The 22,957-nt window shown below is 44.5% G+C and overlaps 1 protein-coding gene across 2 annotated transcripts in view; it reads left to right on the forward strand.

Moving 5' to 3' along the window:
* The window catches only part of LOC141133608 (NACHT, LRR and PYD domains-containing protein 3-like), a 219,622-nt gene that overhangs the window by 183,055 nt on the left and 13,610 nt on the right, over positions 1-22,957 (forward strand). For both annotated transcript variants that reach the window (XM_073623085.1, XM_073623084.1), the window contains one exon: positions 6,410-6,574. In XM_073623085.1, coding sequence (XP_073479186.1) covers positions 6,410-6,574 — 165 coding nt within the window. The remainder of the gene's footprint in view (positions 1-6,409; positions 6,575-22,957) is intronic.

Consider the following 22,957-nt stretch of genomic DNA (forward strand, 5'->3'; position numbering starts at 1 on the left):
AGCCTATAACATGCACCCACGATTTTCCCCTGATTTTCAGGGGAAAAAAGTGCGTGTTATATGCCGATAAATATGGTAATATAGAAATATGAGAATGTCATCAAATTCCATCTTTAGGCTCCATAAGGCTCCATGCACACTGAGCTTAAAAAAATGTCAGTTCCCTTGGCAGAAAAAGCTTTCATACAGAGAGTTTATTGTACAAAGTTTAGATGAGTTTAGGACAGTTTTGCATTTTTTTCTGTCAGAAAGCTCCAATCAGAAACACGATGACACGCGCAGTGTGTGAAATGCATAGAAGAGAGGCTTGACACGCAACTGACAGGAGCTCTCCCCTTCTGCCGGGTAGTTGGAATGCACACTGCATGCTGCTAGTCACACAGCAGTGTGGGTCTGATTCTACAGACCCTTGAGCTGCCTTTGTGCCATTTGTATCATACTGGACATATGTACAGTAGGTGACCATCATATTGTGTCAATCTCAGCGCTGTTATCGGCGAGATTTGACACCTGCGAGCCCCTTCGTAGGAGCCAGCACTAAGCTGGCTCGCTCATCGGGAAAGGAAAAATGTGTTTTCCTTTCCTGATGAGCGACAAGCATTGCTGACAGGTGTTTGGTATTAGTCATGAAAGGGAACTCCACGCCAAATTTTAAGCCAAAAACTGGCATGGGTTCCCCTCCAGGCCCTTAGGTCTGGTATGGATGTTAAGGGGAACCCCCTATGCTGAAAAAATCAGCACGGGGGTCCCCCCAAAATCCATACCAGACCCTTATCCGAGCATGCAGCCCGGCTGGTCAGGAAGGGGGGTGGGGACGAGCGAGCACCCCCTCCTGAACCATATCAGACCGCATGCTCATGGGTGCTTTGGGGAAGGGGGGCGCCCTGCGCCCCATGTTGATGAGGACAAGGGCCTGCGGGCGGAGGGCTTATCGGAATCCGGGAGCCCCCTTTAATAAGGTGGCCCCCAGATCCTGGCCCCCCACCCTATGTGAATGAGTATGGGGTACATCATACCCCTACCCATTCACCTGGGGAAAAAAAGTGTCAATAAAAAAACACCCTAGACAGGTTTTTAAAGTAATTTATTAGGCAGCTCTCGGGGTCTTCTTCCGACTTCGGGGGTGTCTTCTGACTTCTCCGGCCTCTTCTCCCGGTGTCTGGTTCTACTCCGCTCTCTCCGGCCTCTTCTCCCCCAGTGTCTGGCCTCTCCTCCAGGGCCAGAGACTGGGGCTCGGTTCTTCGGTTCTTCTCCCGCTCTCCGGTTCTTCTGCCGGGCTCCTCCGCTATCTTCTGCTCTTTTGCTAGCGGTGGCCCTGTCTTCTCCGTCATCTTGTTCCCTCTTCTCTTCTTCCGATGTTGACACAACGCTCTCTCCCGCTGTAATGCCGTGTGCGAGGTGTGCAACGACTTATATAGGCATGGGACGTGGTCACTGGGTGATGTCACCCCGCCCCTTATGACGTCACATTCCCAGGGCATGATGGGACTGTGACGTCATAAGGGGGCGGGGTTTACTTTAAAAACCTGTCTAGTGTGTTTTTTATTGACACTTTTTTTCCCCAGGTGAATGGGTAGGGGTACGATGTACCCCATACTCATTCACATAGGGTGGGGGGCCAGGATCTGGGGGCCCCCTTATTAAAGGGGGCTCCCAGATTCCGATAAGCCCTCCGCCCGCAGACCCCAACAACCAATGGCCAGGGTTGTCGGGAAGAGGCCCTTGTCCTCATCAACATGGGGATAAGGTGCTTTGGGATGAGGGGGCCTCCCAAAGCACCCACCCTCCCATCTTGAGGGCATGCGGCCTGGTACGGTTCAGGAGGGGGGACCCCATGCTGTTTTTTCACGTAGGGGGTTCCCCTTAAAATCCATACCAGACCTAAGGGCCTGGCATGTTCCTGGAGGGGAATTCTCTCTCGCGCTGGCTCAAATAGGAAAATGTGTTTTTCCTATTGCAGCCAGCATGAGATGTACAGTGCCCAGTCGCCGGGAACCAGCACGATGGGATCGCGCTGGAAACACAATCTCGCGGGCAGGTACTGTAAGTGCAGCTTTCTTTTAAATAAAACTTTATTACACTATACCTGCCTTCTGTGGCTCTTTGTGGCGGAGCCAATTCCATCTTGTGATGGGAGAAGGAGACAGATAAATATTGTGGAGAATATATGATACTGGTGAGATTTTTTTTACATATCCCTGCTTATTCGATCGTGATCGTATTTATCCATGTATGGAGGAAAGAGATGTGGATTCTGATGGAGACTGACCTATGAATCGAGCAGTTTCTCACATTTCATGATTTATGGTCACTTGCTGGCTGGGGAAATCCGGTGAGCGCTTTCTATAGTCACTCCGGGTGAAGCACTATTGGTTTGGAGTATTGGAGCACATATTTCAGGAGCACGGTGTTGGAGCATTTATTGAAGAAGAGTCATTTATCAGGGAAATGTATGGACTTTTATGTATATTGATGAATTGTGCACTTTTTTATTACACACATTTAATTTAATTTATTCATTTACTTGTACAGCTTTTATTAATTCACTATAATATTTAAGTTTTTTCCTTCGTCCAGATAGCGCCCTTTATACACACTTTTTCAGAAACACGAACCAGAACGTTTTTTTTCTGCCTCTAAACATTGAGCTCAAAATATGCCTGTAACCGTCCCAATGTTTATGGAGATATAGGAGAACATGGAGCTGCTTCTACAGGCAGAACACAAAACTCCTGTAGTAGTAGCAATTTTTAAGCCAGTGTGCATGGTGCTTAAATATCCAATCCTGGACTGTACACTATAATACCAAAAGTATTGGGACGCCTGCCTTTACACACACATGAACTTTAATAGCATCCCAGTCCTATTCCGTAGGGTTCAACATTGAGTTGGCCCACCCTTTGCAACTATAACAGCTTCATCTCTTCAGGGAAGGCTGTCCACAAGGTTTAGTAGCGTGTCTATGGGAATGTTTGACCATTCTTCCAGAAGCACAATTGTGAGGTCAGGCACTGATGTTGGATGAGAAGGCCTGGCTCACAGTCTCTGCTCTAATTCATCCCAAAGGTGTTCTTTTAGGTTGAGGTCAGGACTTTGTAGAGGCCAGTCAAGTTCCTCCACCCCAAACTCACTCATCCATGTCTTTATGGACCTTGCTTTGTGCACTGGTGCGCAGTCATGTTGGAACATGAAGGGGCCATCCTCAAACTGTTCCCACAAAGTTAGGAGCAAAAATCCAAAATGTCCAAAATGTCTTGGTATGATGATGCCTTAAGAGTTCCCTTCACTGGAACAAAGGAGCCAAGCCCAACCCTCGAAAGACAACCCCACACCATAATCCCCCCTCCACCAAATGATTTGGGGCAGTGCACAAAGCAAGGTCCATAAAGACATGAATGAGAACTTGACTGGCCTAGACAGTCCTGACCTCAACCCAATAGAATGCTTTTGGGATGAATTAGAGCCGAGACTGTGAGCCAGGCGTCTCATCCAACATCAGTGCCTGACCTAACAATTGCGCTTCTGGAAGAATGGTCAAACATTCCCATAGACACACTCCTAAACCTCTTGGACAGCCTTCCCAGAAGAGATGAAGCTGTTATAGCTGCAAAGGGTGGGCCAACTCAATATTGAACCCTACGGACTAAAGGCCCATACACACGATACGAAAATCAGAAGTAAAATTTCATCCAAACGAACAATCTGCCGGTTTTTGGATCATTAGTACGGTGCTTTTGATAGCCTATTCCGATTTTTCGTATGACAAAAGCTGGATGTGCAGACTATAAAATTTTTATCGTACGGGAACTCTGATTTTTGTTTCATTAGTACAGTTTTCATCTGAAAAAAATCGTAAGAGCAAGACTATGCATGCTCAGAAATGAAAGAATACATACAAAATTATTCAACACATTATGTCACTTCTGAAGATGTATTCTGTCGGACGAGAATTTTTTGTATGGTGAGTAACCTCTTCACCTTTGATATAAGACTAGCATGCCACAAAAAATGGATGAACGGTCCTCAGAAAATTTGATCATGTATACGAGGCTTAAGACTGGGGTGCCATTACAGTTTATGTGCTTGTAGTGGCAGGTGTCCCAATACTTTTGGTAATATAGTGTATGTCTAAACTATATAAATCAAATAATAATAATGGAGATATATTTCATCTCCTGGTTGTCTCTTTATATCACCAATATCAGACAGTTCTCTAAAGCTGGATATAAAAATGTAAAAAATGAAATATCTGCACTAAAAAATATGAAAAAATAAAATATGAACAACTTCGTGAAAATCTAATGAATGAAAACCAGCCGCCAGCAGGAAGTCTGATATAGAAGTACAAATAGTATAATATAATTCTATGTATAGAGCCCTACACTTAGTGACAAAATGTGTGATGAGACAAATGAGAAATCTGCAACCTACAATGTGTCCAATACCAACACTTCTAATGTAGATGTGATAACTCCACCAATAGTCATCACTAATACAAATTACATTCACTACAAAAATGCACTTTCATACATGTGAGTAAGGGCAGATCCCCTCCAATCTATTCACAGCTACTTCAGTATAACACATAACGTGCATAAATACAATATAACTGAGGTATCCAGAAAATGGCCGCAATCACATTACATAGAAAGGAAAAAGCCCCCATGTCACTGCCTGGACTCCATCATACACGGTTGCAGTCCGGAGCGGTGTGTGCTCTGAGTTCTGTGTATACTCGTGTATATGATGGAAGTGTACAATCTGTGATTATGTACTATGGAGGCTTTTTCTTTACTATGTAATGTGATTGCGGCCATTATCTGGATTCCTCAGGTGATATTGGAGATACTACCTGAGATCTGACATTTCGTGGCACAGTCTGTTCACATCGGAAGCCGGCTTGAGAGGAGTGGTGCTGTTGGAAGGATATAAACAAGCGTGTCTGGGCCTTGCTTGTGGGGATAAACCTTTTGATAAGTGATATGCTTGCTCGCTGGTGTGGTGGAGGTTGATTGAAGTTGCTGCAAAGAGGTGGAAGATGATCAGCCAATAATCCATCCTTTCACACTGAGGCAGTTTCTAGACATTTTAGCGCTAGAAATATTGCCTGAAAACTGCCTCCCATTCATTTGCATGAGTGCTTTCACACAGGGGTGGTGCGCTTGTGGGACGTTAGAAAAAGTCCTGCAAGCAGCATCTTTGGGGGGTTATGAGTATTATAAATGCCCCTACCCATTGAAATGAATGGGCAGCACTTCCAAAGCGCTTTGAAAGTGTTGCAAAACGGGTCTTTTTTCTTTTTTAAAGTGCCGATGTCACCGGTCCACTAGCGAACGAAATGCTCCGCTAAAACACCACTAAAGCACTGCAAAAATGACCAGCACTTTAGCGCTGTTTTAGCGGTGCTGCAGTGTGAAAGGTGTCTTACTGCACAAGTCACTGTATGGTGATTGGAGATGGAAGTAGTGGTGAATGGGTTGTAGGAAATCCGTTTTTTCACATTTATGAACTTTCTCTTGATGTTTGCAATTTTTTAAGATAATTTTGTTGCTCTTCATGTTTATGTATTTTTGTACATTATATGTTATATAGATTCAAGTAGCTGTGAATAGGTTACAGGAGATCTGCCCTTCCTCACATGTATGAAAGTGTATTTTTGTAGTGAATGTAATTGTTATATCAGATCACTATCACAGTTTAGTTATCACATCTAGTATAATATGGAGGACTGCAGCACTAGTATATAATATTCACACAATATAAATGTGAAAATATAACAATAAAAGTGAGACTCTTCAACACAAAACTCCCTATAAGTGTATATATAACAATGTTATGGACACTATTTCACTGATAACTAATGAAGAGAGTTTATAATCAGCATATATAAAATCAGTGCAGCAATATTAGTACAAATTTTCAAAAAAGGTCCAAATAAAGAAGAGGAATAATAAAATCTTCTCCACACCATAAGATCAAATCCTCCACCATGATGTTCAAAGGAAATCCCAAAGTACAATGGTGTCACTTTTAGTCAATGAAGTTTCCACAACATGAGTGAGACTTCTGTGACCATCAAAGTGAATCCCCACAACTGAATCCAAGACTTAGCAGAAGGTTGGAGGTGAAAGCCTAGAGGTCAGTGTGAGTGTGTATGGTCCAATCCCAAACAGGAATAATGAATGGATCACACCACCTCATCCACTTCTCATGTCACATTTAGTAATTGGGGTCCACAAAAATAGAAAACACTCCAATAGTGTAGATGATCGATCGTGTTTTATAAAGTGATCTAATATTAATGATTCCAATAAAGAGAAATGCGTTCCATTCATGTAGAGAATAGTTACATTCATTCCTGGGGGAAAAAATAATTTTCTTCTGGTAACATTCTTCTCTTCTTCTACAGATTGGATAATAATCACCTGACAGAGAGTTCCTGCCCCCACCTGGCATCTGGAATAAGAAATAACCAGACACTGAGGACACTGAACCTGTCTGATAACAATCTGGAGGGTCCTCATTTCAGGGATCTGATGGAAGCTCTGACAACAAGCCGGATAGAGGAATTACAGTGAGTATAACAAGACTGACTGAGACAATAATATTCTAGCACAGTTTTATATCTAAACCACATAAATAATATAGAAACATGAGAATGTCATCAAATTCAAATCTTTAGACTCCATAAGGCCCCATGCACTCTAAGCTTAAAAAATGTCAGTTCCCTTGGCAGAAAAAAAATTTCATATAGAGAGTTTATTGTACAATTTTTTTTTTTTCCAAGAGATTTTATTAGAATTTTCAGTTTTACAAGAATCACAAACAGAGAATACAATGAGCAATTGGTAGACAAAGGTTGAAGAAATACAATGAACAGCATAGCATAAATGGAGCAGTGATATTCGTGTTTTGGACAATTTTTGACTTATGAGTTTGACTTGTTACTGAAGTGTCCAGATATGTTTAAGCTCATATGAGGGTATTTTGGTTATCTTGTGCAGAAGGTTGAGTTTTCAATGTATTTCTGTGGTGGGATTTTGGAGTGAGTGTATGGATTGGGATCCAAATGTTAGCTTGGTATATACCGACATAGGTCACCTCTAAACCCATTCACCCTTAAAGGGATCTAACTGTGAGTGGGTGGGGGCCGTAGGTAATTGTATATGTGGTACAAACAGGTTCGGTATAATATGGTGTATGAGTGAGCCCTTGTAGAGTAGTTTGTTTTCCAAGAGCAGGAGAATTTGGATCTCCAGTGACCTTTTTGGGATTACACACCTGCCTGGGCAGGTTGGCAGGAATGCATTCCAGGGGTCTGGTAAGGGTGTTCGATGTGTATTATGATATTATATATTTCTGCCATTCTATCAACCCGTCCGAACCATTCTGCTACTGTGGGAGTTGTGGTGCTCCTCCAGTTGACTGGCAAACAAAGGTTGGCAGCATTGATGAGGTGCAAGGTGAGGGATTTTTTGTAGGTTGCGAGGGGTATGGAGGTATGGTGAAGCATGTATTGTGCAGGAGTGAAATTGGGCGTGATTCGGGTAATTAGGCGGTGGATTTCTGTCCAGAATGATTGGATAAATGGGCATTCCCACCAAATGTGCAGTAGGGAAACTTAGGGCAGCATTGCATCTCCAGCATGTTGATGGGACATAGGGTGGAATTTGTGAATCCTGTCGGGCGTTCTATACCACCTGGAGAATATTTTGTATCAGCTCTGTTGGGTGGAGACAGTAACGGAACCTTATGACTGCATATGCGCTCCCACTCGTCTGTTGTTAGGTCTAGGGTAAGATCAGATTCCCATTGTTGGATGGTCCTATCTTCTTTTATGTCGTGGGTGGAGAATAGGAGCGCATATATAGCTGATATCAAGTGTTGTTGCGGTTCTCCGCTTTTGCAGAGTGATTCAAAGGGTGTGTAGTCTCGGTGCCAAAGAGAGTTAGGTTTGGCATCTCTAAAAAAGTGCCTGGGTTGTAGATATTTGTAAAAGGGGATGTTGCATTCTGGGAATTTAGAGGAAATTGCTTGGTAGGACAAGAGTTCACCGTTGTGAAAGAAGTGTTGTGCCCTAATTTGAGAACTGTGGGAGTCATCGGTCGAGTCGTGTAAGGAAAGGCCTGGAGGGAAGTCAGGGTTTTGGTCTAAAGGAATCATAGGCCCGCGAGAAGGAGTGAATGCTAGGTTTTTACAGGCGGATTTAAAGTATATCATCGTGGCTCCAATGAGAGGATGTGTGGAGTATTCTTTAGGGATGGATTTGTGTTTAATCCAAGGTAGATGGGACAGCGGTGTCTGTGTAAAGGAGTCTTCAAGTTTGACCCAGTCTTTGTTAATTTTATGTACATGCCAATCGACAATCCTAGTTAAGTGGCATGCCCAATGATACTTTTGGATATCTGGTAGGCCTAGTCTCCCTAGCAGTTTGGGGAGTACTAGTCTGTCCCAGCTTAATCTGGGGGTTTTAGAAGCCCAAATGAAGGTCCTGCACATACGTTTATATGAAGTGAAAAAAGAAGGGGGGAGTTTAATGGGGATGGCCTGGAAGAAGTAGAGGAGTCTAGGTAGGACATTCATTTTTAGTATGGCTGTTCTGTCAAACCACGAAAAAGGGCCAGAGTGCCATTGATGGAGATCTCCCTGGATGGTGTGAAGAATGGGTAAAAAGTTTTGTGCGTTAAGCCTCGTACACACGATCGGACTTCAAACAAAATTTTCCGTGGATTTCTATACAAAGGACGTTGGCCGTAAACTTGATATGCATGCATACGGCAGGACTTTTTAGGCAACAAATACGAACGTAGTGACAGTTCAACGTACTGACGACACTTCAAAAGAGGAAATTCAATTCTCCGGTGTGACCCTTTGGTCAACTTCTGTATTGTTGTCTGATCTTTTGCATTGGTTCTGAGCATGTGTGTTTGTACTTTGGACTAAAGTCCGATGGTTTTGTGTACACACGAGCCGACATAGGACTTTTGTTGCCGCCAAGTTTGTTTGTTCGCACAGCCAACATTTGTCTGATGAAAACCGAAGAAGTTTGTCCATTGGAGCGTACACACGGTCGGATGTTGCCTTAAAACAGGTCATTTGCATGTTTGTTGTCAAAAAAGTCCAATCAGGGTATGGGCCTTAAAGATCACTTAGCTTAGTAGGGATTTTGGTACCAAGATAAGTGATTTCATGAGGTTCCCATCCAAAGGGGAAATTATGTTTGCATTGTGAGATGAGTGTTGTAGGTAAGGTAATGTTCAGAGCTTTTCATTTTGTGAAGTTGATTTGGAGGTTGGATAATGTCTTGAAAAGTGAGAAGTTTTTAAAGCGGTAGTAAACCCTCCCATATCAATACGATATTCACAATATTATGAAAGACAAGGCAATTAGGAATCGATTGATCGCTTTGTATATATATAATTTTTTTATTCTACTGCATATATTCTTTATCTTGTAAAAGTTTATTCATCATATTAGCCGGTGCCATCTCCACTGTGACTGAATATATCTGTATTTCCACCCAGAGAATATCCTCGTCTCGATAATCCCGCGCATGCACACTAGTAACAAGATATTCAAGCCTCTTCTTCGTTTCCGGTTACTACGGAAATTAATAAAAAATAATCACAGCGTGCTTCAGAAAGGAGCGACCATACCTCCTGGAGTACGCTCAGTAAGCACGAACATCTAATTTCTCCTCTGTTTAGTTCTTGCTTGTAACTCGCGCCGTCTGTCTCTCCTCCACCCTGTGACTCACAAGTCACATGGTAACCATGATGCTCTTGTGGATGAATTCTGACGAAGCATCCTGGGATGTCAGGGCAGACGTCTTCAACAGGAAATGATGGAGCCCCAACTTAGACACTGAATTTTTCCTGTAGGGTCTCGGCTTGCCGGAATAGAGGAGCATATGGCGCATGCGCGTTAGACGTCATCACTCTGCGATATATCGATAACTCAGACAGGAAGCAGGTAGAGTAAAAATGACTAATGGCAATTCATTTTTAATAACAATATACAAAATTAAATTCAAATTGAAAATTTTGAGTATACAATTGCTTTAAGGAGGTTAGGGATAGTGGTAATAGGATCTGTAAGGAAGAGTAGGATATTGTCCACGTAGGCAGCTATTTTATACTTTTTATTGTTGATATCAATGCCTTTGATATCTGGGTTGTCTCTTGATTTGCGGAGCAGGGGTTCCATGGTAAGGATAAAGATTAATGGGGATAAGGGGCATCACTGACGAGTTCCATTTGAGATGGAGAAGGCATTCGACAGGCGGCTGTTGATCCTTATTTTAGCTGTAGGGGAAGAATACAGAGCCAGAATCAATTGAAGTACGCAAGGTGGGAATCCCATCACTTGCCTCTCACCCAACAATGTTGCCTCCATGTAATCCCAGGCCACTCTGTCGAACACTTTCTCTGCATCGAGGGATAGAAAGAAACCTGGAGTATGTTCAGGGCTTTAGTGGTGTTGTCCCTGGCTTCCCTACCAGGGACAAAACCAACTTGGTCTAAAGAAATGAATCTAGGTAGTAGGGGGAGGATGTGGTTTGCTAAAACTTTGGCGTACAGCTTCACATCTATGTTGAGAAGCGATATCGGATGATAAATGTCCAAGGCGACGAAATGCGTCGGGTAGGACCCCACTGCCACCATTTTACTTATACAGCGCTGTTTTATCCATTTTCATGTGAGTGTATTTCCTCTTTTTTAAAAAAATTGGTACACATTTTATACGGAGTTACACTATGTGGCCTTCCTTTGTTTTTTCCCATTTGATATAATCATCTTTTATTCTGTGCATCACCCCTGAGGGACATACCGGTTCACAGATCATCTCAGGATCTTTCTACAGCCTCTACGGAAATCCATCAGCCATATATTATTTAAGCCTGTTTGACCCAATTGAACGTATGTCCTTTTGGGTTCAAACGTTCCAGTAAGCCTTCCTATTGTCGGTGGTGGTGTTCCTTCCATTACAGATGTCACATGCACACTAATATACCTATTAGTCACATTTGTATTGAGGACTGTCACTAACTTACAGGAGTCACACACCCACTGAGGACTTTCATTTTGTTGGATGTATTTTTCTGTTGCCTTCTTTGGGTTTGTCTTTTTGATGATGTAATGGTCTTCTTAGGCCATCTTATTTTTTCTCATATTAGCGCTACACTTATTTTGTTTTCTAATTTGTGCACATATCCTACTGGCCGTGTTAGCTGCTTATTCTTTGGGGCAGCACAGAATTATTTGTTTTATTTTGCTCGATATCGGATGATAGTTAGACACTAACGTAGTGTCCTTGTGTCTTGTTTAGGGATGAGTGTAATATGGGCCTCTAGGATGTCTTTGTTGGCAGTGGTGGGTGGTGATAGATTGTTGAATGCTCTAACGAGTTGGGAAATAAGGGTATCGGGGAAAGATTTGTATTAACTGACAGTCAGGCCATCTGGGCCTGGGCTTTTGCCTGTTTTCTTCTGTTTTAGAGCTGTCAAGGTCTCCTCTACAGAAAGTGGGAGATCGAGGTCTGTTGATTCCTCCAAGGTGAGGGGGGATGGGCTGTATTGTGATAAAAATTCTGTGATCGCTGTCATTCGATCGGTGGTGATGTCAATTAAGTGTGTGGTGGGGAGATTGTATAGTTTGGAGAAGAAATTAACAAATTGGTTAGCGATGTCTTCTGATGTGACAAGGATATTACCAGAGGGGTTTTTAATAGTGTGGATAGTTTGGGCTGCCCTCTTAGCTTGGAGGGCTCTGGACAGAGTTTTTCCAGATTTGTTGCCGAATTTGTAAAAGTTTTTGGGTCAGGGCGAATTTACGCTTCAGCGTGTGGTTGAGCTCTCCGAGGAGTTCTTCCCTGGTCTGTGTCAATTCTGTCAAGGAACTGGCAGCTATTGATGATTTATGCGTTCGTTCGAGCAAGCGTATGCGTGCAGTCCGTTCATTTATATGTGCTTTTCTGAGCTTGTTTCTTTTAGTGGTTAGGGAAATAAATTCGCCCAGTATTACACATTTATGTGTGGCCCAAATTGTGGTAGGGGATGAGTCTTCTGGCGTGTTCTCTGCAAAATAGTGGGAAAGGCTCTTGGCTATCTGTTGTATATTCTCCATGTCTGTCAAGAGGGAGTTATCTAGTCGCCAGATATTGGTTCTGGTATAAGTTGTCGGGAGTGTCAATGTCAGGGAGATGGGGTTGTGATCAGAGTGTCATGGGGTCAGTTGTGGCTGTGGAGAGGTATGTTAGGTCATTTTGGGATATGAAAAAGTGGTTGATTCTGGGGTATTTGTTGTGTGGTGGGGAAAAAAAGGTGAAATCCTTTTCATTGGGGTGCAGCGTGCGCCATGCATTGTGTAATGTCAGTTCACTGAATTGGGTTTTTATCGCTTGTAGAACTCTGTATAGTACATTAGGGAGGATGAGCCATTGGATGTATCAAGGGAGGGAGTCAGGGCTATGTTGAAATCCCCTCCACGATCAACATTCCTGATTGGAAGCCTATTAGATGTTGGAGGGTATTTTGAAAGAAGGTAACTTGTTGTGTGTTTGGGGCATTGACATTAGCAATCATGATAAGTTTATGATGTAGTGTGCCTTTGATGAATAGGAATCTCCCCTAGGTGTCTCTTTGACCTCTAATATCTGGAGGGGACAGTGTTTAGATATGAGGATTGAGACTCCCTTGGATTTGGCATCTTTATTAAAAACATGATAAGCCATAGGGAAATGGTGATTATGTGGTTTGGGAATGTTGTCCGTTCTAAAATGGGTTTCCTGTATGAGGGCTATGTGTGCCTTTGAATTTTGTAGGGAGTATAACAGTTGTGTCGTTTTTTCGGGGGTGTTAAGTCCACGTATGTTGATTGAGCAAAGTTTGAGTTGCAGGTGGAGTTGTTTCGGTTGGTGCGGTGTGACATGGGGGTCTGTGTCGTTCGCCATAGGGAGAGGGTGGGGGGGGTAAAAGAGTGAGGGAAGGGGATCTGTTGTGTGCGAGGTAAGGTTGGGTGTAGTGGCGTGGTTACTGGAGGTAAAACCGATGAGGCTAGGGGGGACTTGTCCACTGGCCTCGATATATTATAGAGTCGGTAGAGTACAGAGCGTGGGTAAAGTGCGCACCCGGATAGGCGTTGCAACACCCTGCCACGCAACTCTATGGGGGTTGGCTTGCATGAAGCGGTGAAGGGGGACTACAGACATAGGATGATAATGTGAGCTATCTGGGGGGTAATTTTAGGTGAAGGGATGTAGCTTCCATGTGTGAGGGTATTAGGTAACGGAACAAGGGTGGAGTAAGCAACGTTAAGGAACAAAAATAGGTAAGGGCCTGGGACCATCACACAGCCCTGCCTTGCTGAGGGATGCACATGTCCACCTGAACTGTCCCTGAGAGATCAGGGAGTTCACAGTGGGGAAACCATGGTCTGGGCTGTGTATTGGTGTCAGGACATATGCCCCATACACACGGTCGGTCGGACTTTCCGAAAGGAAAATGTGCGATCGGAGCTTGTTGTCGGAATTTCCGACCATGTGTAGGCTCCATTGGACTTTTTCCATCGGAATTTCCAACACACAAAGTTTGAGAGCTGGATCTAAAATTTTCCGACAACAAAATCCATTCGCGTAAATTCCTATCGCATGTTGACAATTCCAACGCACAAAGTGCCACGCATGCTCAGAATCAAGCAGAAGAACAGCACTGGCTATTAAAATTCATTTTTCTCGGCTCGTCGTACGTGTTGTACGTCACCGCGTTTGTGTGACCATGTGTATGCAAGACAAGTTTGAGCCAACATCCGTCGGAAAAAATCTGATGGATTTTGTTGTCGGAATGTCCAATCGTGTGTACGGGGCAATAGAGTGCAATTACCCATAAACCCAAATCTGAGAAACCATAAACTTTTTAGAAACAAAACTGGTGAAAACATGAGAGATAAACAAAGTGCTGTGGAGGTTGCAGTAGATGTTGAGCTACTGAACAGTTCATGCCTAATATGTTAGGTACCTGTTGAGGGGATTGTCAGATTACAGTACTTGCAGTTTAGTTGCTGCAGTATTGGTACAGGTAGTGTCCCTCTCCACTCCTTGGAGGTTGAGGTCATCTGTAACGTTCAACAGGAGAAGGGAGTGTGTTGGTTGATTCGGTTAGTCCATCGGCCTTTGTTAAAGGGGTATTGTTTCCTTTCGAAGCGAACAGTTCGTGGATGATGCAGATAGCAGGGGTAGTACCGCTCCTGTGGAATTGCAACACAGACCGTGGGGTATTGCGGTGGAGGAGTCAGTGAATTGGTCATCCTTGTAGGTGGGAGCTGTGGGAGAAGCACTCTGGGTGGAGGTAGCCAAACAGTGTCCGTAGCTGAGGCAGCATGAGTCTAGGTAACCCAGCTGCTTATTGCTTCCTGAAAGACCTGTTACTGGTAGTGGGATGTTGTGCGAGCATTGCTGGTCAGAGACAAGTTGCGGGTCGCAAAGGGTTGTATGTGTTGTAGTTCTGGCAGCTTACTGTGTCTCATGGGCGGGTTTCACAGTGAGAGCGGTAACTCGGCTAACAGCTATGTGTATACAGTGCACAAGTCAGGGAAATTGTCAGCACATTGTGGAAGGGGATTGTCACCATTTAACGTGGTGTGTATCTGGGAAATGTAGTCTCGTTACGAAGAGAATAAAAAAGTCAAATAAAACTCTGTGGAGCCGAACATGGCTAACATGAACAGTGTGGTGAAAAGTACCTGTAAAGGGTTAGCAGTCCCGACGGGCTCTCCTGGATCTTGGAAAGTTAGTGGGGCTGGAGTCTTGGTAGAGGCTGCGGGAGGCAGTACGGTGCCTAGGATCCGACGGGGACCTTCTCCTGAGGTACATGATGTCTTGAGCCTCCATGGGTTCTTCCTGAGGTGTGTCTTTCCTTACAGTGGTACAGCGAAAGTCTGCATACCAATTATGAACATCCACCAGGGGGATGCCCAGGGTTCAGCAGAAGTGTGGTCGATCCTCTGGCACTTTCAGGAGAGCTGTGCGGCCCTGTGTGGAGGCTGACAGGCAAAATGGAAATTTCCATTTATAATGGATGCCTTTCATGCACAGGGCGTCTAACAGGGGCTCCAGGTCACGACGGTGTTGCAGTGTGATACCCGAGAGGTCTTGGTATATTTGGATAGTTTTCCCGTTGTGTAGAATTTGTGGTCTACTTCTCGCTTGTCTCAGAATTTCTTCTTTAAGTTTAAAGTCCACTATACAGCAAATGATATCCCTAGCGGATCAGTGTCTCTTCCCTTGGGTCTTAAGGCTTGGTGGATCCTTTCCATTTCAATGGGTGTTTGAGGTGGTCTATTAAGCAGACCGTTAAAGAGGCCAATGATGGCAGGGGGTATTTGTTCTCCCTCGATCGACTCGGGCAAACCTATGATGCTCAGATTATGACACCGGCCTCTGTTATAGAGGTCTTCCATATGGCTTTGCATGTCCCTCAGTTGAAGGGTGTGGGTATCGATGCATTTTTGTGGCTCTGCGGAGAACCGCATCATGGCGATCTGTCACTTTCTCCACTGTAATGACTCTGTCAGTCAGCACATGTATGTCTAGTCTGAGCTCTGAGATGGCAGCAGACAGAGAGTCCTTGATATCTGCAGTGATGGTCGGCAGATCGTGTATGTTTAGGTGGGGTTGAGGTGGAATCTCTATTCCGGTCATGTCTGTGGAGGCGCTTGGAGATGCTGTGGGTGGCGGCCCTGTTAAGGAGGGAGGTAGTGCCTGAGAGCGTCCATGGTGGGAAGGCGCAATGTTCCCTCTGTTGGTCTGGAACATCTCGGGGATGTTCTGGCTCAGACCCCCGGGGGGAAGCGGGATCAGGAGGTGGAGGAGTTTTGGGATGCAGTCCCCATGTTTTGGGTACGGTCAAGGGATATATTAATATAAATGATATAATATAAATTATATAAATGTAGTTTGAGCCTATGGCGGCAGGAGCTAAGGGATTAAGCATCTGTCTTCATGCCAGGTCAGGCCACGCCCCCCTATTGTACAAAGTTTAGATGAGTTTAGGAGAGTTTCGCATTTTTTTCTGCCAGAAAGCTCCGATCAGAAATGCAATGACACGCGCAGAGAGTGAAATGCATAGAAGAGAGGCTTGACATGCAAACTGACAGGAGCTCTCCACTTCTGCCGGGTAGTTGGAACGCACGCTGCATGCCTCTAGTCACACAGTGGTGCAGGACCGATCCTACAGACGATTGAGCTGCCTTTGTGCCGTTTGTATCATATTGAACATATGTAAGTGCAGCTTTCTTTTAAATAAAACTTTATTACACTATACCTGCCTTCTGTGGCTCTTTGTGGTAGAGCCAATTCCACAGATTCCACAGATTCTTGTGATGGGAGAAGGAGACAGATGAATATTGTGGAGGATATATGATACTGGGGAGATTTTTTTTACATATCCCTGCTTATTCAATCGTGATCGTATTTATCCATGTATGGAGGAGAGAGAGACTAGATGTGGATTCTGATGGAGACTGACCTATGAATTGAGCACATATCCTACTGGCCGTGTTAGCTGCTTATTCTTTGGGGCAGCACATAATTATTTGTTTTATTTTGCTCGATATCGGATGATAGTTAGACACTAACGTAGTGTCCTTGTGTCTTGTTTAGGGATGAGTGTAATATGGGCCTCTAGGATGTCTTTGTTGGCAGTGGTGGGTGGTGATAGATTGTTGAATGCTCTAACGAGTTGGGAAATAAGGGTATCGGGGAAAGATTTGTATTAACTGACAGTCAGGCCATCTGGGCCTGGGCTTTTGCCTGTTTTCTTCTGTTTTAGAGCTGTCAAGGTCTCCTCTACAGAAAGTGGGAGATCGAGGTCTGTTGATTCCTCCAAGGTGAGGGGGGATGGGCTGTATTGTGATAAAAATTCTGTGATCGCTGTCATTCGATCGGTGGTGATGTCAATTAAGTGTGTGGTGGGGAGATTGTATAGTTTGGAGAAGAAATTAACAAATTGGTTAGCGATGTCTTCTGATGTGACAAGGATATTACCAGAGGGGTTTTTAATAGTGTGGATAGTTTGGGCTTCCCTCTTAGCTTGGAGGGCTCTGGACAGAGTTTTTCCAGATTTGTTGCCGAATTTGTAAAAGTTTTTGGGTCAGGGCGAATTTACGCTTCAGCATGTGGTTGAGCTCTCCGAGGAGTTCTTCCCTGGTCTGTGTCAATTCTGTCAAGGAACTGGCAGCTATTGATGATTTATGCGTTCGTTCGAGCAAGCGTATGCGTGCAGTCCGTTCATTTATATGTGCTTTTCTGAGCTTGTTTCTTTTAGTGGTTAGGGAAATAAATTCGCCCAGTATTACACATTTATGTGTGGCCCAAATTGTGGTAGGGGATGAGTCTTCTGGCGTGTTCTCTGCAAAATAGTGGGAAAGGCTCTTGGCTATCTGTTGTATATTCTCCATGTCTGTCAAGAGGGAGTTATCTAGTCGCCAGATATTGGTTCTGGTATAAGTTGTCGGGAGTGTCAATGTCAGGGAGATGGGGTTGTGATCAGAGTGTCATGGGGTCAGTTGTGGCTGTGGAGAGGTATGTTAGGTCATTTTGGGATATGAAAAAGTGGTTGATTCTGGGGTATTTGTTGTGTGGTGGGGAAAAAAAGGTGAAATCCTTTTCATTGGGGTGCAGCGTGCGCCATGCATTGTGTAATGTCAGTTCACTGAATTGGGTTTTTATCGCTTGTAGAACTCTGTATAGTACATTAGGGAGGATGAGCCATTGGATGTATCAAGGGAGGGAGTCAGGGCTATGTTGAAATCCCCTCCACGATCAACATTCCTGATTGGAAGCCTATTAGATGTTGGAGGGTATTTTGAAAGAAGGTAACTTGTTGTGTGTTTGGGGCATTGACATTAGCAATCATGATAAGTTTATGATGTAGTGTGCCTTTGATGAATAGGAATCTCCCCTAGGTGTCTCTTTGACCTCTGATATCTGGAGGGGACAGTGTTTAGATATGAGGATTGAGACTCCCTTGGATTTGGCATCTTTATTAAAAACATGATAAGCCATAGGGAAATGGTGATTATGTGGTTTGGGAATGTTGTCCGTTCTAAAATGGGTTTCCTGTATGAGGGCTATGTGTGCCTTTGAATTTTGTAGGGAGTATAACAGTTGTGTCGTTTTTTCGGGGGTGTTAAGTCCACGTATGTTGATTGAGCAAAGTTTGAGTTGCAGGTGGAGTTGTTTCGGTTGGTGCGGTGTGACATGGGGGTCTGTGTCGTTCGCCATAGGGAGAGGGTGGGGGGGGTAAAAGAGTGAGGGAAGGGGATCTGTTGTGTGCGAGGTAAGGTTGGGTGTAGTGGCGTGGTTACTGGAGGTAAAACCGATGAGGCTAGGGGGGACTTGTCCACTGGCCTCGATATATTATAGAGTCGGTAGAGTACAGAGCGTGGGTAAAGTGCGCACCCGGATAGGCGTTGCAACACCCTGCCACGCAACTCTATGGGGGTTGGCTTGCATGAAGCGGTGAAGGGGGACTACAGACATAGGATGATAATGTGAGCTATCTGGGGGGTAATTTTAGGTGAAGGGATGTAGCTTCCATGTGTGAGGGTATTAGGTAACGGAACAAGGGTGGAGTAAGCAACGTTAAGGAACAAAAATAGGTAAGGGCCTGGGACCATCACACAGCCCTGCCTTGCTGAGGGATGCACATGTCCACCTGAACTGTCCCTGAGAGATCAGGGAGTTCACAGTGGGGAAACCATGGTCTGGGCTGTGTATTGGTGTCAGGACATATGCCCCATACACACGGTCGGTCGGACTTTCCGAAAGGAAAATGTGCGATCGGAGCTTGTTGTCGGAATTTCCGACCATGTGTAGGCTCCATTGGACTTTTTCCATCGGAATTTCCAACACACAAAGTTTGAGAGCTGGATCTAAAATTTTCCGACAACAAAATCCATTCGCGTAAATTCCTATCGCATGTTGACAATTCCAACGCACAAAGTGCCACGCATGCTCAGAATCAAGCAGAAGAACAGCACTGGCTATTAAAATTCATTTTTCTCGGCTCGTCGTACGTGTTGTACGTCACCGCGTTTGTGTGACCATGTGTATGCAAGACAAGTTTGAGCCAACATCCGTCGGAAAAAATCTGATGGATTTTGTTGTCGGAATGTCCAATCGTGTGTACGGGGCAATAGAGTGCAATTACCCATAAACCCAAATCTGAGAAACCATAAACTTTTTAGAAACAAAACTGGTGAAAACATGAGAGATAAACAAAGTGCTGTGGAGGTTGCAGTAGATGTTGAGCTACTGAACAGTTCATGCCTAATATGTTAGGTACCTGTTGAGGGGATTGTCAGATTACAGTACTTGCAGTTTAGTTGCTGCAGTATTGGTACAGGTAGTGTCCCTCTCCACTCCTTGGAGGTTGAGGTCATCTGTAACGTTCAACAGGAGAAGGGAGTGTGTTGGTTGATTCGGTTAGTCCATCGGCCTTTGTTAAAGGGGTATTGTTTCCTTTCGAAGCGAACAGTTCGTGGATGATGCAGATAGCAGGGGTAGTACCGCTCCTGTGGAATTGCAACACAGACCGTGGGGTATTGCGGTGGAGGAGTCAGTGAATTGGTCATCCTTGTAGGTGGGAGCTGTGGGAGAAGCACTCTGGGTGGAGGTAGCCAAACAGTGTCCGTAGCTGAGGCAGCATGAGTCTAGGTAACCCAGCTGCTTGTTGCTTCCTGAAAGACCTGTTACTGGTAGTGGGATGTTGTGCGAGCATTGCTGGTCAGAGACAAGTTGCGGGTCGCAAAGGGTTGTATGTGTTGTAGTTCTGGCAGCTTACTGTGTCTCATGGGCGGGTTTCACAGTGAGAGCGGTAACTCGGCTAACAGCTATGTGTATACAGTGCACAAGTCAGGGAAATTGTCAGCACATTGTGGAAGGGGATTGTCACCATTTAACGTGGTGTGTATCTGGGAAATGTAGTCTCGTTACGAAGAGAATAAAAAAAGTCAAATAAAACTCTGTGGAGCCGAACATGGCTAACATGAACAGTGTGGTGAAAAGTACCTGTAAAGGGTTAGCAGTCCCGACGGGCTCTCCTGGATCTTGGAAAGTTAGTGGGGCTGGAGTCTTGGTAGAGGCTGCGGGAGGCAGTACGGTGCCTAGGATCCGACGGGGACCTTCTCCTGAGGTACATGATGTCTTGAGCCTCCATGGGTTCTTCCTGAGGTGTGTCTTTCCTTACAGTGGTACAGCGAAAGTCTGCATACCAATTATGAACATCCACCAGGGGGATGCCCAGGGTTCAGCAGAAGTGTGGTCGATCCTCTGGCACTTTCAGGAGAGCTGTGCGGCCCTGTGTGGAGGCTGACAGGCAAAATGGAAATTTCCATTTATAATGGATGCCTTTCATGCACAGGGCGTCTAACAGGGGCTCCAGGTCACGACGGTGTTGCAGTGTGATACCCGAGAGGTCTTGGTATATTTGGATAGTTTTCCCGTTGTGTAGAATTTGTGGTCTACTTCTCGCTTGTCTCAGAATTTCTTCTTTAAGTTTAAAGTCCACTATACAGCAAATGATATCCCTAGGGGATCAGTGTCTCTTCCCTTGGGTCTTAAGGCTTGGTGGATCCTTTCCATTTCAATGGGTGTTTGAGGTGGTCTATTAAGCAGACCGTTAAAGAGGCCAATGATGGCAGGGGGTATTTGTTCTCCCTCGATCGACTCGGGCAAACCTATGATGCTCAGATTATGACACCGGCCTCTGTTATAGAGGTCTTCCATATGGCTTTGCATGTCCCTCAGTTGAAGGGTGTGGGTATCGATGCATTTTTGTGGCTCTGCGGAGAACCGCATCATGGCGATCTGTCACTTTCTCCACTGTAATGACTCTGTCAGTCAGCACATGTATGTCTAGTCTGAGCTCTGAGATGGCAGCAGACAGAGAGTCCTTGATATCTGCAGTGATGGTCGGCAGATCGTGTATGTTTAGGTGGGGTTGAGGTGGAATCTCTATTCCGGTCATGTCTGTGGAGGCGCTTGGAGATGCTGTGAGTGGCGGCCCTGTTAAGGAGGGAGGTAGTGCCTGAGAGCGTCCATGGTGGGAAGGCGCAATGTTCCCTCTGTTGGTCTGGAACATCTCGGGGATGTTCTGGCTCAGACCCCCGGGGGGAAGCGGGATCAGGAGGTGGAGGAGTTTTGGGATGCAGTCCCCATGTTTTGGGTACGGTCAAGGGATATATTAATATAAATGATATAATATAAATTATATAAATGTAGTTTGAGCCTATGGCGGCAGGAGCTAAGGGATTAAGCATCTGTCTTCATGCCAGGTCAGGCCACGCCCCCCTATTGTACAAAGTTTAGATGAGTTTAGGAGAGTTTCGCATTTTTTTCTGCCAGAAAGCTCCGATCAGAAATGCAATGACACGCGCAGAGAGTGAAATGCATAGAAGAGAGGCTTGACATGCAAACTGACAGGAGCTCTCCACTTCTGCCGGGTAGTTGGAACGCACGCTGCATGCCTCTAGTCACACAGTGGTGCAGGACCGATCCTACAGACGATTGAGCTGCCTTTGTGCCGTTTGTATCATATTGAACATATGTAAGTGCAGCTTTCTTTTAAATAAAACTTTATTACACTATACCTGCCTTCTGTGGCTCTTTGTGGTAGAGCCAATTCCACAGATTCTTGTGATGGGAGAAGGAGACAGATGAATATTGTGGAGGATATATGATACTGGGGAGATTTTTTTTACATATCCCTGCTTATTCAATCGTGATCGTATTTATCCATGTATGGAGGAGAGAGAGACTAGATGTGGATTCTGATGGAGACTGACCTATGAATTGAGCAGTTTCTCACATTTCATGCTCTATGGTAACTTGCTGGCCGGGGAAACCTGGTGAACGCATTCTATAGTCACTTGGGGTGAAGCACTATTGGTTTGGAGAATTGGAGCACATATTTCAGGAGCACTGTGTTGGAGCATATATTGAAGAGTCATTTATCATAGAAATTTATGGACTTTTATGTATATTGATGAATTGTGCACTTTTTGATTACACACATTTTATTTAATTTATTACATAGTTACATAGTAGGTGAGGTTGAAAAAAGACAAGTCCATCAAGTCCAACCTATGTGCTTGATTATATGTCAGTATTACATTGTATATCCCTGTATGTTGTGGTCGTTCAGGTGCTTGTCTAATAGTTTTTTGAAACTATCGATGCTCCCCGCTGAGACCACTGCCTGTGGAAGGGAATTCTACATCCTTTCCGCTCTTACAGTAAAGAACCCTCTACGTAGTTTAAGGTTAAACTTCTTTTCTTCTAATAAGTGGCCACGAGTCTTGTTAAACTCCCTTCCGCAAAAAAGTTTTATCCCTATTGTGGGGTCACCAGTACGGTATTTGTAAATTGAAATCATATCCCCTCTCAAGCGTCTCTTCTCCAGAGAGAATAAGCTCAGTGCTCGCAATCTTTCCTCATAACTCATATCCTCCAGACCCTTTATTGGCTTTGTTGTCCTTCTTTGTACTCGCTCCATTTCCAGTACATCCTTCCTGAGGACTGGTGCCCAGAACTGGACAGCATACTCTAGGTGCGGCCGGACCAGAGTCTTGTAGAGTGGGAGAATTATCATTTTATCACTGGAATTATTCCCCTTTTTAAAGCATTCCAATATTCTGTTTGCTTTGTTAGCAGCAGCTTGGCATTACATGCCATTGCTGAGCCTATCATCTACTAGGACCCCCAGGTCCTTTTCCATCTTAGATTCCCCCAGAGGTTCTCCCCCAGTGTATAGATTGCATGCATATTTTTGCCACCCAAATGCATTATTTTACATTTTTCTACATTGAACCTCATTTGCCATGTAGTTGTCCACCCCATTCATTTGTTCAGATCTTTTTGCAAGGTTTCCACATCCTGCGGAGAAGTTATTGCCCTGCTT

The sequence above is a fragment of the Aquarana catesbeiana genome, linkage group LG03, assembly GCF_042186555.1.
Source record: "Aquarana catesbeiana isolate 2022-GZ linkage group LG03, ASM4218655v1, whole genome shotgun sequence".
In the NCBI taxonomy this organism is placed as follows: domain Eukaryota; kingdom Metazoa; phylum Chordata; class Amphibia; order Anura; family Ranidae; genus Aquarana; species Aquarana catesbeiana.